Below are 15,047 nucleotides of genomic sequence, written 5' to 3'. Positions count from 1 at the left end.
AACCAAAGAAAAAGATCTTCTTATTCTTCTTTATTTTTTTTCGTTTGCCTTCTTAAATGGAATAATTTTGGGTAATCTTTTGATTTGCACTTTGAACCTTTAGGTAACTATCAATTTACCCCATGATATTTTTCTTCAGAAAATTAAGAATATGAACTTGTCTTTTTAGCCAATTTCCCAACTACCGTCTAAATTCTCAATACTCAATCTAATTTTCTGTTAAATCATTAAAAAAAAAAGAAAAAGAAACCCCTAGCCTATTCCCATCCTCGCTATGTTTTTTTCTCCCCCGACATGACCAACCCCTTCCCCGCCCGCAACTCACCCCAAGCAGAAAGACCCATTTGAACTAAAAGCTAGCTAGCGTCTAAAAGTGAGATGACTTGTGTTGTGCCACCAAAAAAAGTAAGATGATGGAAGCGGAATATACAAAAGAAGATGAGAAAAACAAATAATATCAGAAGTCTCTTTAAGTCTAAGTAAACCAATAATGTCCTCACAAGACAAGATAATAAGACCCAACTTAAAGTTGGATATTTTGTTTTGTTTTCTTCCATACAAGTCTCCTCCAACTCCAAGACAAGCTCATTAACAATCCACTCAAACTCTCTTATGATGACTGAATTTCAACCTGCTCTCATCTTTTTATTTCTTGTCCTGAGAGATAGTGCTAAATTATTTATTAATAGCAAATTTGTTTTTATTTATTTATAAAATATTATGAGTAATAATATGGAGACGTAGAGTAGAAGTTAGCTGCATGGTCCACCATTTGGAGATTATCCTCTCCCTTACCCAATATAACCCAAAAGAATAAAAAAAGTAAAAACCTTTGTGGATTGCCCTTTGATTTGAAGGTTGGCTATGGCAAAACATGAAACACCCAAGCTGCTCATTACGCACTGCTACGCTACCCACCCAGTTGAATATATCTCACTACTTTAAAGTTTAAACAAACCAAAAGTGTAATGATGTGCCGTCTATGACCCGCAATCTCTAATTGCAGTTTTGGTTGATGTCTGGTCTTATAAAACACCACTAAATTAGGAGCCGAGGGTCTCGACACAGGTCGACTTCAGATGCAGAATAATTGCTCTTAATTTCTTCCATTTAAGAGGGGGTTAAAAAATCCAATCATTCATCATAGAAAAAAAAATAATCGAAAAGGGAAATAAATTCCATCATAATTTATTTATAAATATGATGGGAACGGACCAATAAATTACATGATTGGAAGAGGTCGAAAAGGAAGGGAGCCACTCTCTCATCAAATAAAAGTCTCAATTTCTGTGTCATTTTCCTTTGAATGGACGAGGAATTGTTCAAATTTACAAAAAAACAAAGAGAACATTTAAAAACACAGCCCACAAGACACGGTTTCTTTGGGTTGGAGCTGACTTAATCGAAAGCCTTAAACTATTAATTCAGCAAGGAAATTTCTTCCACCATAAATGTCCCCAACATTTGCCCAAAAAACATTGATGATGATTGGATTTCAAATAACCATCCAACGGTGGAGATCTAAGGATGGCCCAGAGCCAAAGTTGACCCCACCATAGAGTATTTAATTCACGAAAAGTTCAACTGCGTCCGGACCAAAGGCAAACCAAAGAAAGGCAGAGAGAGAGAGAGAGAGAGAAAAAAAACATGGACAAAGCAAAGTAAGAAAGACAGAGGAGAGAGCCGGAAAAGAAAAGAGTCAATATTTGAAATCCAACCGCTCCAATTCATCAACTCCTCTTCCACCTAATTCTACAAATTCTAAAACCCAACCCTCTGAACCTCGAATTCTTCAATACCCAGATCTCCATTTCTCAGAGTTTGATCAAATTTCCCATCAGCTTGATCAAACTCCCCTGTTCTTCAGGGTGTTCTGTTTCCTCTCCTGCAACGAACGCATCCCATCTCAAACCCCTCAGATCAAATACCGGGTATTTATCAAATTTGTTTGGCTTACTTTCTTTCTCTCTGAACGCTGAAATCTGAACTCTGTTTCTTCATTATCATTGTTCCTTAATTTTGTTCATTTTATTTCAAATTATCCAAACAATCCCATAATTTTCTTCAACTTTCAACGACATAAACTGATATCTTTCCTTGGCCTCCCAGCTCCAAAACCCCATCTGGGATTCTGAAATTCAATCATGGGAATTCAGAAAGACAGGGTGAGGTTCAATGTTGGAGGCAGAATCTTTGAAACAACCGCCACAACTCTCGCCAATGCCGGCCGTAATTCCATGTTTGGAGCGATGTTCGATGAGAACTGGAATCTACAATCCGATAATTCCAATGAATATTTCATTGATCGCAACCCGGATTGCTTTGCGGTCCTCCTTGATCTTCTAAGAACCCAAGAGCTTCATATCCCAGCCAATATGTCTGAAAAGCTTCTTTATAGAGAGGCCTTGTATTATGGCCTTCTCGATCACGTTCGATCAGCCAAATGGGGTCCCTTTGATGGCAACAGGTTGTGGCTTTCGCGGACAGTAGCAGGCCAAGCTCCGGGTGATGGCACAGCAATTCGTGCTGGCCCGGATGGTGGTTGCTGCGTTGCTCATGGTTGCATGGTCCATGTCTACGACTGGATGCTAGATGAGCATCCTCCAATCAATCTTGATTATCAGAGAGTCAATGATGTTGGTTGGGTTGATTCGGAGAACATAGTGATCAGCGTTTGCGAGCGGTTAGGCCGAGGAGACGGAGGAATGGGGCTGTTCAGCTCATCAAATGGGGAGCTCAGGTACAAATTTCAAGTTAGTCATGAGAATCAAGTTAAGAGCTTTACTGCTGGAGCTTTGTGTTTTGGGTCAGATTACAAGATATTCTCTAGTTGCAAAGGTAGGAGCAATGAGTATGGCGTTGGTGTTTGGGACCAAATAACAGGAAAGCAGACTGATTTTTTCTATGAACCACCTGGTTGGTCACTTGGTGATGCTGACAAGCTGCAATGGTTGCAGGGGAGTAACTGTCTGTTAGTTGCAACCTTGTTCCCTAGGAAAGACAACTGTTACATCAGTTTGTTGGACTTGAGGGAGAAGAAAATGGTCTGGTCTTGGTCTGATATTGGAGCTCCTATAACTGTGGATGAGAAGAGGGTCAGAGATGCAATAGCAATGGAGGAGAGTAACTCCATTTGTGTGGTAAATGAGTACGAAGATTTGGGTTTTATTGATCTCAGGAGCTCTGGTGGAAGTGTTAGATGGAGCTCAAGGAGCAGGCTGATGAAGGGAAAAATGCCTGATGAGCCTTGCTACCCCAAACTGGCATTGCATGAGGGGCAACTCTTTTCATCCATGAATGATTCCATTTCAGTGTTCTGTGGTCCTGATTGGGTTTTAACGTCCGGGCTTCGACGAAGTTATGGAGGTTCAATCTGCGATTTTTCGATAGGTGGAGATCGGCTTTTTGCTCTTCATAGCGAGGAAAATGTGTTTGATATATGGGAGACTCCACCTCCTCCAATTATATGATTCTTCTTCAGATTATGGTTGGGTTATTTTTTAAGATTGTGTTTTCTTTCATTTCTGACATACATGATACATAGTTTTCCTGTCTTTTTTAGATCCTAGGAGATGGAGTTGCAGCAATACTATCTAGGTTTAGGAAATTTAGAGATACTTCAGACAGAGTTTTAAAGATTGTACTGCACAGGGTTGGCTCACTACTGTGAAGAATGAAACCGTTTGCTTTGCCTTACTATAAAGCCTGGAGAGATAAAAATGAAATCGATTGCTTAACTACTATAACTAGAAATTTGGTACCTTTGCATAGCCATTAATCATGGGAACTGGTCCTGTGGTTCAAATTCTGTCGATCTTTTATTTTTGAACAGCCAACAAGGAATGGCTCTTTTGATTTTCACTTTTGCGCAGAGAATTCTTTCTTTTTTTTTGCTTTTTTTTACTTTTTTTTTCTGCTTTGCCAAAGTTGATCTCCTGCACAAATTTCCATGCATCTTAAGACCCTTGGCAAAGATTCCAGATTTGGAGAGAGATGCTCTTTGGCATGTGAGCAGTTCCAACTGCCAACTCTTTGCAAGATTTATGAATGAGTAACTTTGCACAAAGTGGTTAGGTTGGTGCAGCCTTTGTTTTCATTTTGCGTTTCTAAATGATCAGTACTTTGAATCTGTGACAACCACAATAGCAAACAACTGTGGCCCCCTTCACCTTGCCTTTTAGCCTTTGCATTTTATGAACCTTTGACCAGTTCGTTTGCTGTTGTTTTTTTCTTCTTTTCCAATTCATATACTTCTATGATGCTTATCGAACACGACGTCTTCTGTTTCTGCTCAACCTTCAAGTATTAATCTAATTAAACAGCTCTGGAGTTTGGTTCTAAATGCCCGAACATGAAGTAGGAAGAAATCCCACTTTACTAGAACCCTGCGTAGGGATATAGATTACTTGATTCAATTTGACTTTCTTGTTGTGTGTGCCTCGTTGCTGTATTTTAATGTCTTTGAACTAATTCATTAAGATATAAGGTAACTGACACGACTTCGATTAAGTTTCAGATCAGTTTTTGTTTAATTTTTACAAATTGTTTAACCTCACCTCCGAGGAGAAATCATTGTCAGCCATTTTTAATAATGATCAACACTAATTCCAACCAACATTACCCTTATCGCCATCTAGTTTAATTCATGAGTTCACTGGGTTCTGACTCATCTCGTCAATTTCAGTGCAACTACACGTTATAGTAAAAGATGAACTTGTATATCACGGGCATAACACTACTTTATTATTCTAACTAATTATATGAAAAAGTTATCACGTATGTAGCAAAAGGTCATTGGTTGGGAATAGAGAACAATTCAAGGAAGTTTCGGTCATCCAAGAACGATTCAAAGTCCAGAGGATTACTGGTGCATGAATATCAACCATCTTTTACTGTGAACTTCTAGGAAATTTCCCTCAATTATTCCCTCAATTTATAGTCAAAAACTTCGAAAAAAGGTTGTGTAAACACAAGCAATAACAACATCAACATGTAAAAATAAATGGGATAGCATACCTATCTTGACCCAAAAAGAAGTGTGTAAAAGACAAGAACCTAAATGGCTGTGACCCCACCACAAGGCACACAAGTTGATCAAGCATAATCAGGCATCACTTTTTTAAGGAACTTGATTGGATGAGACTCTCCAGGGGCAAGTTGGTCAAAGGCAACGTAATTCTGCTCCTTGTCGTAAACGTGGCACACTGTCAGTATCGTCTTCATCAAACGCCAATTCCATGTAGCCTCGTTCAGATACTGTTCATAACATGGAAAAAAAACAACGAAAATAACTCCTTTTTCTTTCTTACGTCTTTTTTGAATATTTTGATTTTACATGTGCAGCTCAAGACTAATCACAATATTGTAGAAGATACTGAAGATATCTACCTTTCCCCAGTTTTCTTGAAGCGACTTGTGAGCTGCTCGTAGGTTATAACTCGGAATCCTGGGAGATATATGGTGGGGTATATGGACATTGATATCATGGCAGAGGGTCTCAATCCTGTTGAGAAAATAATGCCTCCAACGTATAAAAACACACACCCCAAAGAAGAAGAAAAGAGTGCTAGGTTCTTGTGAAGCAGTTATGGCAATATGAATGATTTTATGCTAGTAACAATTCTTAATCATTACTTGTCAATAACATTAAAATATTACATATATGTGAATTTAATAGCAGCACAGTGGTCAGATTTCAATAACTGCTTTCATCTGAAAAAAAAATATAGAAGAAAGCTAAAGCACAAAGATACAGTACCATTGAGGGTAATCACAATGAACTGTTCCATTAAGTTGAGCCTGAGCAGCATTCCACTCATCCGCAGATTTGAATGGTATATGAGGTGCCGTATGGTGTACCATCGTGAATGTACTCATCTACAGATTCATGTAAAATTGAAAAACAGAATTGACAGTAAGCTCTACAACTATAGAATTCCCAAAGGCAAGTCGGCTATGTTCACCAATACATGTTAAGTACTGCAGTCAAAATAGAGACCAGGGAGTAGTATTACCCAAAAGTGATAGCCCAAAAATGGCATCAACCAAAACTTTACCCATCCCAAGATCCCGGTCTTGAACACAATCAATGGCCATCCAATCCCCATAAACGCAAAAACACAAGCCAAACTTATCTTCACCCTTTTCACTTCACTTGGTCTGAACGTCTTCAAATCGAAGTGGACTAGCAACCTATTTGGATACCAAGTAATATTTATTTATGTCTATTGGATATTCACACATTAAGAATCATGACTAAAAATCACCATTGTTGATATAACGGCCACAAAACAAAACAGAGAGTGATTCTTCTTTTATAGTTACCTACCAATGAGCTATTGACATCCAGGGCCGAAATGGGCCATATCCATACATGATTGCCTGGCGAAAGAGAGGAGATGAATCAAACTCTTCTTTAGCAATAGGCTGCCAAGCTGTATCCTCAATCAACCTATATAGATGATGAGGTAAAAAGGAAAAGCCAAGAAGTTATGAGTTAGAAATATACTTAAACCAAGGAAGTAGTATGCCTATAATTGAAAAATCAACAAAAAAATATTTCAAAGACTACATTCAGTAATATTAATGGCTTTCATTCACAAGTCAAACGTTATTTTCAGTTAAAAGTCTAACATGATCATTCATTCTAACGCTCTTTAATTTTAGAATGATTGTTTCTGTATATTTTCCAGCCCTTGTTATCACGCTGCACCATTGGGAAGAGTATGAGTTGAATATAGAATATATTCTTTTTCAAGACATGTGATGTGCTAAAATGAAGCCATTAATAAACACATAAATTAATTAACATAAAATAAATAAATATATGCTTCGGGGAAACCACACAGACATGTTTGTTTTTGCATGATGTCGATCATGCTTAAACCGCCATGGTTCGTATGGGTATATCAACGGCAAAAAGGCCAGTGTTCCAACAATGTCTTCTACTAATTTGTTTCTTGAGAATGATTTGTGCGCACAATCATGACCTATAACAAAAAACTTCACAATTGGGGAGGAAAAAAAAGGAATGAGTTGGCTTATATATACCACAATAAATGAAAAAAGGAGAGCGAAGTAAGTTACTAGAACCAATATAAGATGAAGAGATGGGCTTTGAACAAACCCCAGTAACTGCAGTCCCTGTCCATGCCCAAGCCAGAGGAAGTAGATACCATGGGGCTTTTGAAATCATATAGAGCCCGAATGCATAGGAAGTGGCAGATATTAGAACTGACTTCCATGCTTTCCCATCATCAATCTCAAATACCTATAATAGAAAAACAAAAAGAAAGTAGTTACATTTGAGATTGTTTACATTTCTCAACTGTATTGTAAGCCAGAATTATTAGTTACATAGCACTTATATTTTATCTTCCCCAGGCACTATTCAAAAAGGAATTTTTATTTTTATGTTTAATAGAGGTAAAAGAATGAAGCTTCCAATGATGCCAGCCAGGAAAAATAGAAAGATTTCCAACAATGCAGTATGAAGCTTCTCAGATGAAATTCAACCTACTAAATCTACTCAATTGAACAGACTATTAACTCAAAATCAGATCCCCAGCTGAATTGTCAACAATAAAAAACAGATGCATCAGATACGAATTCAAACAATAAGAATAAGTAGCATTGACGGTGTGGCTCTGAGAATGAAAAACAATACCTTTTTCGGAAGGGTATCAATGACATGCTTCAGCGTAACATTATCTGGGAGTGGTTCTCCAATTTGTTTGAAACCATAACTTTCAGATAATTGTTTTCTATACTCAGCACTGTCTGGTGAAGATGGTGCAACTGGAATGGCAACCGCTTTTGCAACTGTCGTCCAATTTCTACGAGGTAAAAACCGTTGACGTTTGATGCCCTTTTGGGGAAGGCTGCCCCATTTCAAATAGCAGATTCCTGAACCTCACAATAAGCATTGTAAGTTGCCATTCACATTGATAATATGTCACAAATAATGATGACAGTCTAAAAAATGACACCTGAAGAATAATGGGTTCCAATTCTTTGGCTTCGAATTGGATTTTGATGGGGGCCCTGCAACTCAGACCAAGAAGAGAGAGTAAGAATTTAAGAACACAACCCACCATTCAAAATTTAAAAAGGAAGAGCAAAATGAGAAAAAATAAGCAATTGGGTACGATATAGAAGAGCAAATGGCATCGCTTACCATGGAGAGGAACCTAGAATCTGCAAGTCTGCAAGCCATTTTTGAGCAGAAATTGCAGAAATCCCAGTTCGCAAGGACCCCCACTTCAGAACCTCTTTAAAAGCTTTGAACTTCGAGATTGTTGAATGAATTGTCAAAAAGATAGGCTTTTTGGGGGGTGGATAGTCTTAAAAAGGAAGTGCCAACTACTCGTGCCGCTCGCTTGCCTTGTGTTGTATTTCTATTTCTGTGTTGGAATTTTTTAGACTTTGTCACTGACCGCCTCACTCGTGTGGATAGATTTTCTCAACTCACCATAGCCGCTTGTTGTTTTTACTCGTCTTCTCGTCAAGTTGTAAGCGCAAAACAAAACTACGAAGAAAAAAGTTACATAAATAAATGAGAGGTCAATTTTCCTATACAGAAACAGTTATATATTTAAATCCATCATTGATATGAGTTTACCCTAACACTTAAAAACAAAATTATTTTAAATTACATTCGATTTTGGAGTTGAGTTTTCTTAGGAATAATGATAGTTTAAGTGAAAACGTAGAGGCTCTATTTGGTGGGCTGGATTGGATGGAACTTTTTCAATTAAAATGGACATGAGTTCGGTCTATTGTTTGGTGGGCTTAATTATATTAAACACTGGCTAGGACTTAAATTTCTGGTTAGGATATAAATCCAGCCTACGTTGGATGATCTACTTGGTATTAGTAGAGCTCGTCTTGTGGGTACTGGGGCTGCTTGGTTTGTCTGTTGTTGGGGTTTACCCCTTTTTCCTCGCCAAAAAAAAATGCATTTGATATGATAAAGAGAAATTTCGATTAGAAAAAAAATATAATGAAAAAAGAGGAAGAAAGATATTTGAAAAAAGAAAAAGAAAAAAGGCACTGAGGCAAAAAGTTGGAATTTTGCATCTGATTATTGTTAATAATAAAATAAAATATTGATTTATTAAAACAATGTTGATTTTAGTATGTTATTTGGTTCATAAATGAATAAGATTGGACTCCAATCTAGCCAGCCCAATCAAATGTTTCCAAATCCATCATAATCATTCCAAGTCAATTCACCGAACGAGGCACCAGAATCTATATAGAAAGTGGAGTAAACTCGGACTAATGTTAAGTTTGTCAAACCCTACACGCAATTTTGTGGATATGAATGAATAATTGTTGTTATAGTGAGACCACACAACTTTCATAATTGGATTGGATCCATCCACACTTTGAACGAATCCAACTTACTTCTATAGGTCCCTAGGGCCTAGGAGAAAACATGGTAAACGACTTTCATATGTCCTATGACTCGGAGCATTGCCTTTACGAGGAAATTAATTACCTTTTTCTTCTAAATGATATGATTTCAGAATAATCATTCTTAGACTTGTTGATAATGGACTTACATGTTAGGCCTTCTTATTTATGTACATCAGAGCTTGGGCTTAGTTGACAATGTATGTCATGAAAGGAAGCCTTTAACGGATTCAAAAGCCCTGCTAGTGGTTTCTTGTCGTCGTATGGTATTTTGGATGGCGACATGGGACATAATTAAGATTATGATGGTATTTTGGATTGTTACTAGTTTATTTAGTCATATTATAATTGAGATTTATTTCATATTTTACTTAGAGTTTGACTGTTTCAAATTAATACAAGAACAAAGAACAAAATCAGATGACATATTACATATTGACAAGAAAGTAACAAATCGATTATATCTTTCTCTTTGCATGATTGGTCAATGGTTAAGAAACCTTTTCAAATTTTCAATTCTCTTTTCTTTTCTTTTTGTTTGGACTGAAGCCTTTCAACCCTTTCGAAGAAGAATTTATGAGCTCACACACAGCCACACTTACAAACTTACTCCCATCCAGCCGGCTAAGGACACCATCTTCCAAGAAACAAAATGATATTCTCAAAGGTTCTTATTCTTAGACTGAGTCAAAGTACTTGTCTACACCTCAAAGGATATATAATCAATATACTTCAAACATCAATTCAACGGGTCATATTTATCACATTAATTCCTCGAGGATTCTAAATATCATTTTCCCTCAAGTTTTTGTGGTACAAAAAAAGTTCAGCCCAGAAACCTCAAAGCAGTGCTCACATCACAACACAATGGCCACTCCCTTTATTTTCCTATTCTTCTTCATACTTCTTTGCAAGCCCCACATGATTAGTTCAAGTAAGCATATGCAAAACCAATACCAAGAACAACATAGATACATGGGATATATACAATTTCTTAACATCACTTAGTTTTTTTTCCTCTTTTCTGTTTTTTCAGCAGGTACTTGCACATTGGATTTTACCAGATTCCCTTATGAAGCCCAAAGCCAGTGCTTTGACCTAGCAGAAGGTTCTTTCACACCTTTAGTAATGCAGTCATGTTGCAGCTCTGCCCTTCAATCTCTATACCAAACAATGACTATAAAAGCTAGTCAATCTGGATCCATATTCCTTGAGTTTGCTGAAGCTCAGAATTGCACCAACATATTCGAAAAGCTTCACCACAGGACCAATCTTAACAACTGTGATCTCCAAGATTTTATCTCTTTGCCAACACCAAACTTGTGCTCAAACAATGTTGATTCAGTCATTGGTCTTCTTGGGGTTGACACGTACAACTCTTTACGGTCTAATTGTAAAGCCTTATCTAGCAGTAATCATAGCGATGAAGCATGTTTCGATTGTGTTGTTTCTTATAGGCAGTCATTGCAAGCTCTAAAAGAAAGAAATAGATCAGGTAACAGGTGCGCTGAAGCTCTACTTGTTAGTCTTGCTAGCTCAGATGCTCAATCCCCAAACTTGGTTCACGGAACTTTTTCTTGTTTGTGGAATGAAATAAGTAAGATATGATCCAAATCCTGGTAAGTGAATCATTAATTATGTTTGTTTCACAGATTGTTAATTTTATTCTTGTGTTTCTGCAGAGTCTCCATGGCCTATAGGCCCTACACAGAATCAAAACAAAGGTAGCATAAAAGAGGTTTCCTTCAATGTTGTTCTTTTTGTTTCTATAGTTGCATGTCATCCCATTTAGTTCTAACACAACTACTAATAACAAATGCATAAAAGCTCATATCTTGGGTTCCAAGAAGCTTCTTGCCATAGTAATCCTGGCGGCAGCACTGGTGATTATAACTCCGATTCTTTATAAGATAACCAGGAAGCAACTGCAATATGCAAGCAAAAAAGATATCGAAATCCTATCCGGTGAGCATTCTTTTAATTAGCCTCTTCCAAAGATCGAAAATTAAGAAGAAAGACTCATATATATTTGTTGTTGCCGTTTTAGTCTCCAAGAAGACAGTAGAGGAAGAATCCAGGAGTTTCTTTAACTGCTCTGGTCTTTACCTATTCTCACAAGATGAAGTGTTGAAAGCTACCAACCATTTTGATGATTCAAACTTGATTGGAGAGGCAACACTTGGTATGAATTATGAACCATATGATGCTGACTGATCAATATATATGATTTAATTTAGATCACTCAAAATTGGGTTACAGCTGAAACTCACAGATTCTTTCAGGGAAATTCTATGTTGGGATAATGCCTAGTGGAATGCCAACAACAATTAAGAGACTTAATCAGGGGATCATTAAAGTTCAAAATTTCGGCGAAGAGGTAATAAGGAAAGCCAAGATAAGGCATCCTAATGTGGTGACCACTTTGGGATATTGTGATACAGGAGAGCACTGTCTTGTTTATGAGTATTGTGTAAACGGTAACCTAGCAGGCTGGCTTCTTGGTAAGGTTTAACCTACAATCAAATGATTGCCTCTTGTCTTGATAATTTGATGATTCTACTCTTGTGCCATTTATGTGCATTTATGCAGTCACTTTATCTAGCAGGTAATGGGAGTACACTAATCTTGACATGGGAACATCGAATGCAGATATCGATTGGCATTGCTCGGGGTTTATGTTTTCTCCATGCCAATGCCTTGGCTAAAACGGTTCATGGAGATTTAAAGGTAATTTAATTTGATTTAGTACTTAATATTCAAATGATATGGTCCTAATCTTTTGAGTTTGAGAGGTTATTACTAACCAATGACCTTGCACTTGCATTGCTTGGCTGATGGCTCAGTTATCAAACATATTTCTGAATGAGAAACTTGAAGCCAAGATATTAGACTCCAACTTATCAAACTACAAGCCTAATGAAACAAAAGGGCTACAAACCATAAAAAACGACGTTTTCGATTTCGGGGTTGTTCTGCTTCAAGTTTTGACAGGAAAGAAGTCAAAATCTGTGGTTGAGGAGGTTTGCTCTAAATCCCAAATATAGTCTATCTGTGATGAAATAATGTAGCTAGCCTAATTGATGTGTTGCAATTTGTACAGGCAAGGGATGCAATACTAAAAGGAGCAAGTATAAGTGGCATGGCGGATCCGCGTTTAAATGGGGCTTATGTTTCCTCTGAATTTCGAAACGTATTGTCCATAGCTGTTAAATGTACAGCTCCAAGTGAACGGGAAAGGCCATACATGGAAGAAATTGTACGAAAACTTGAAGAAACACAAAGTTTAGTCTGAGACAAAACGAAATTGAACCATAAATAAATAAATTGTTGCAACCACTAGACAATTGTGCATATGTGGAATTGCATTTTTCTTGTTCTGCATTCAAAATGTTGACATGGAACTTCTTATTTATCTATCAAGGAGGTTTTGGGCTTAGATCTTAGGCGGCGACCGGGTGAAAGAATCACTAAGTAATTCTTCCACTTCCTTAGGAAACATGACTTGACTCCATTAACAATTACGAAATCTTAGGCGGTGATATTAGGGAGTTTAAATCTTAGGCAGCGATATTGGAAGAAGGGGTTTTGAACACACAAACTCAGATGCAGTGGTAACTATGCTTAACCATTTAGGTTGTGTTTGGTTCATGGAAAATTATTTCCTTTTCATGTTTAGTAAGTCCATGCATGAGAAATAATTTCCTGGCTCATGCGAAATAAAATGAAACCCTCCCCATGAGAGGCCCTTAGCACCAATCCAATAACTTCAAATTCAAAATCCCATCAATGGGTTTTCGATTAACATAAAAATCATGAAAACCAGTTCCCAAAGACTTCGAATTTCCTTAGAAACTCCCGATTCGAATTGAAACAAAAGAAAGCTGGCTGCACTTTAAAAACGTATGTCCATATTTAAAGCGTAATGCCGTGCGGCTATACTCTTTAAATATAATATTTTAGATGTACAGCCGGGTGGTTATACCTTTAAAATATTCGAATATATACATAGAGTATAGCCAAATACATTCACGCTGTATAGCCGAACGGCTATACTATTTAAATATAATATTTAAGAAGGACAGCCGTGCGGCTCTGCTTAAAAAAAAATCAAATACATTCACTGCATATAGCCGCGCGGCTATACTGTTAAAATATTCGAATATATTCAGTGTATCGCCGCGCGACTATATTATTTAAATATAATATTTAAGCAGTAGAGCCGACCGGCTAAACTGTTTAAATATTCAAATATATTCAAAGTGTATAGCCGATCGGCTATACTATTTAAATATAATATTTTAGTAGTACAAATAGTTAAAAGGCTAAAAATAAATTATTACACGTATCTCATTCCTATTGGCGCTGGCTGGTGTACCGGATACCTGCAAAAATTTCTCCTTTCCTTGGCCTCCCAGCTCCGAAACCCCATATGGGATTCTGAAATTCAATGATGGGAATTCAGAAAGACAAGGTGAGGTTCAATGTTGGAGGCAGAATCTTTGAAACAACAACCACAACTCTCGCAAATGCCGGTCGTAATTCTATGTTTGGAGCGATGTTCGACGAGAACTGGAATCTACAATCCTATAATTCCAATGAATACTTCATTGATCGCAACCCGGATTGCTTTGCGGTCATCTTGATCTTCTAAGAACCCAAGAGCTTCATATCCCAGCCAATATGTCTGAAAAGCTTCTTTATAGAGAGGCCTTGTATTATGGCCTTCTCGATCACGTTCGATCAGCCAAATGGGGTCCCTTTGATGGCAACAGGTTGTGGCTTTCGCGGACAGTAGCAGGCCAAGCTCCGGGTGATGGCACAGCAATTCATGCTGGCCCGGATGGTGGTTGCTGCGTTGCTCATGGTTGCATGGTCCATGTCTACGTTTAAAATATTCGAATATATTCATAAAATATAGCCGCGCAGCTATACGATTTAAATATAATATTTTAGAAGTACAGCCGGTCGGCTATATGTTTAAAATATTCAAATAAAATATTCAAATATATTAAAAGAGTATAACCGCACGGCGATACTGCTTAAATATAATAATATTCTTGTAGACCCTTCAATTTAGTTTTGTTCTCTCTTGCGCAAGAGAGAGATGAGCAATTGATTTCCAAAACCCAACACTTCAACTGCACTTTCATATAAGACCAACTCAAATTATTGAAGCATTCATTTAACATTATATTTCTTATGGTAATTCATTCAACATTATTGAAATCACTCCAATTAACTGTTCAGTAGATTATCACTTTGGATCTAATTGAGAAGGTTAAGGCCAAATCTCAAATTGAGTCTGCGATTATCACTTGGACCTAACAACAAAACTGATTTGTTCAGTCCAGCTTTCAAAATGCTAAAATGAAGTCCACATGCCTTGGGCTATGGCTCAGCTCCGTACTCGGGCCCATCTTTAGAATTATTATTATTTTTTATTGTATAAAAAAGGTTTAAAATGTAAAAAAAAAGACAAAAATAAGGGAAGGAAAAGTAGCAGGAGCCACGTCGATGGATAATATGACATACACGTCGAGCAGTGATGGTGTCCACGTCATCTGGAGCTGACAGTGCCAAGTCGGTTGGTGAAATCCCACAGCTGCAGAGGCAAATGAAACAAAATAAAG

General features: G+C 37.3%; 3 protein-coding genes across 3 annotated transcripts; 2 read left to right on the top strand and 1 right to left on the bottom strand.

Annotated features, from left to right (window-relative positions):
* Positions 1–1,539: 1,539 nt before the first annotated feature.
* Positions 1,540–3,703, top strand: LOC110756816 (BTB/POZ domain with WD40/YVTN repeat-like protein). The gene is made up of 2 exons (XM_021958279.2): positions 1,540–1,931; positions 2,110–3,703. Exon 2 carries the CDS (start codon positions 2,145–2,147, stop codon positions 3,468–3,470), a length of 1,326 nt encoding a protein of 441 aa, XP_021813971.1. The 5' UTR covers positions 1,540–1,931; positions 2,110–2,144; the 3' UTR covers positions 3,471–3,703.
* Positions 3,704–4,887: 1,184 nt separating this feature from the next.
* On the bottom strand, positions 4,888–8,373 carry FAD6 (fatty acid desaturase 6). The gene is made up of 10 exons (XM_021958419.2): positions 8,177–8,373; positions 7,989–8,043; positions 7,667–7,905; positions 7,127–7,270; positions 6,851–7,002; positions 6,329–6,451; positions 6,015–6,192; positions 5,759–5,877; positions 5,389–5,503; positions 4,888–5,256 (listed from the first exon to the last, which is right to left on the bottom strand). The coding sequence occupies exons 1-10, from the start codon at positions 8,213–8,215 to the stop codon at positions 5,095–5,097; spliced, it is 1,326 nt and encodes a 441-aa protein (XP_021814111.2). The 5' UTR covers positions 8,216–8,373; the 3' UTR covers positions 4,888–5,094.
* A 1,842-nt stretch (positions 8,374–10,215) lies between these two features.
* Positions 10,216–12,745, top strand: LOC110756894 (proline-rich receptor-like protein kinase PERK9). The gene is made up of 9 exons (XM_088244810.1): positions 10,216–10,351; positions 10,454–11,014; positions 11,100–11,141; positions 11,245–11,382; positions 11,465–11,599; positions 11,700–11,918; positions 12,023–12,144; positions 12,261–12,437; positions 12,518–12,745. The coding sequence occupies exons 1-9, from the start codon at positions 10,285–10,287 to the stop codon at positions 12,707–12,709; spliced, it is 1,653 nt and encodes a 550-aa protein (XP_088100936.1). The 5' UTR covers positions 10,216–10,284; the 3' UTR covers positions 12,710–12,745.
* The last annotated feature ends 2,302 nt before the right edge of the window (positions 12,746–15,047 follow it).

Source organism: Prunus avium, chromosome 7 (genome assembly GCF_965620075.1).
Source record: "Prunus avium chromosome 7, drPruAviu1.hap1.1, whole genome shotgun sequence".
Taxonomy (NCBI): Eukaryota; Viridiplantae; Streptophyta; class Magnoliopsida; order Rosales; family Rosaceae; genus Prunus; species Prunus avium.
Note: the sequence above shows the minus strand (reverse complement) of the source record. Positions and strands in the feature narration are given on the sequence as shown.

Coding starts and splice junctions, on each gene's coding strand:
- LOC110756816 (XM_021958279.2), top strand. CDS start 2,145: ATGGGAATTCAGAAAGACAGGGTGAGGTTCAATGTTGGAGGCAGAATC.
- FAD6 (XM_021958419.2), bottom strand. CDS start 8,215: ATGGCTTGCAGACTTGCAGATTCTAGGTTCCTCTCCATG. Junction 8,044..8,176: donor ATTCTAGGTTCCTCTCCATG/GTAAGCGATGCC, acceptor TCTGAGTTGCAG/GGCCCCCATCAAAATCCAAT. Junction 6,193..6,328: donor TGGATGTCAATAGCTCATTG/GTAGGTAACTAT, acceptor GTATCCAAATAG/GTTGCTAGTCCACTTCGATT.
- LOC110756894 (XM_088244810.1), top strand. CDS start 10,285: ATGGCCACTCCCTTTATTTTCCTATTCTTCTTCATACTTCTTTGCAAG. Junction 11,600..11,699: donor GATTGGAGAGGCAACACTTG/GTATGAATTATG, acceptor AGATTCTTTCAG/GGAAATTCTATGTTGGGATA. Junction 12,438..12,517: donor CAAAATCTGTGGTTGAGGAG/GTTTGCTCTAAA, acceptor CAATTTGTACAG/GCAAGGGATGCAATACTAAA.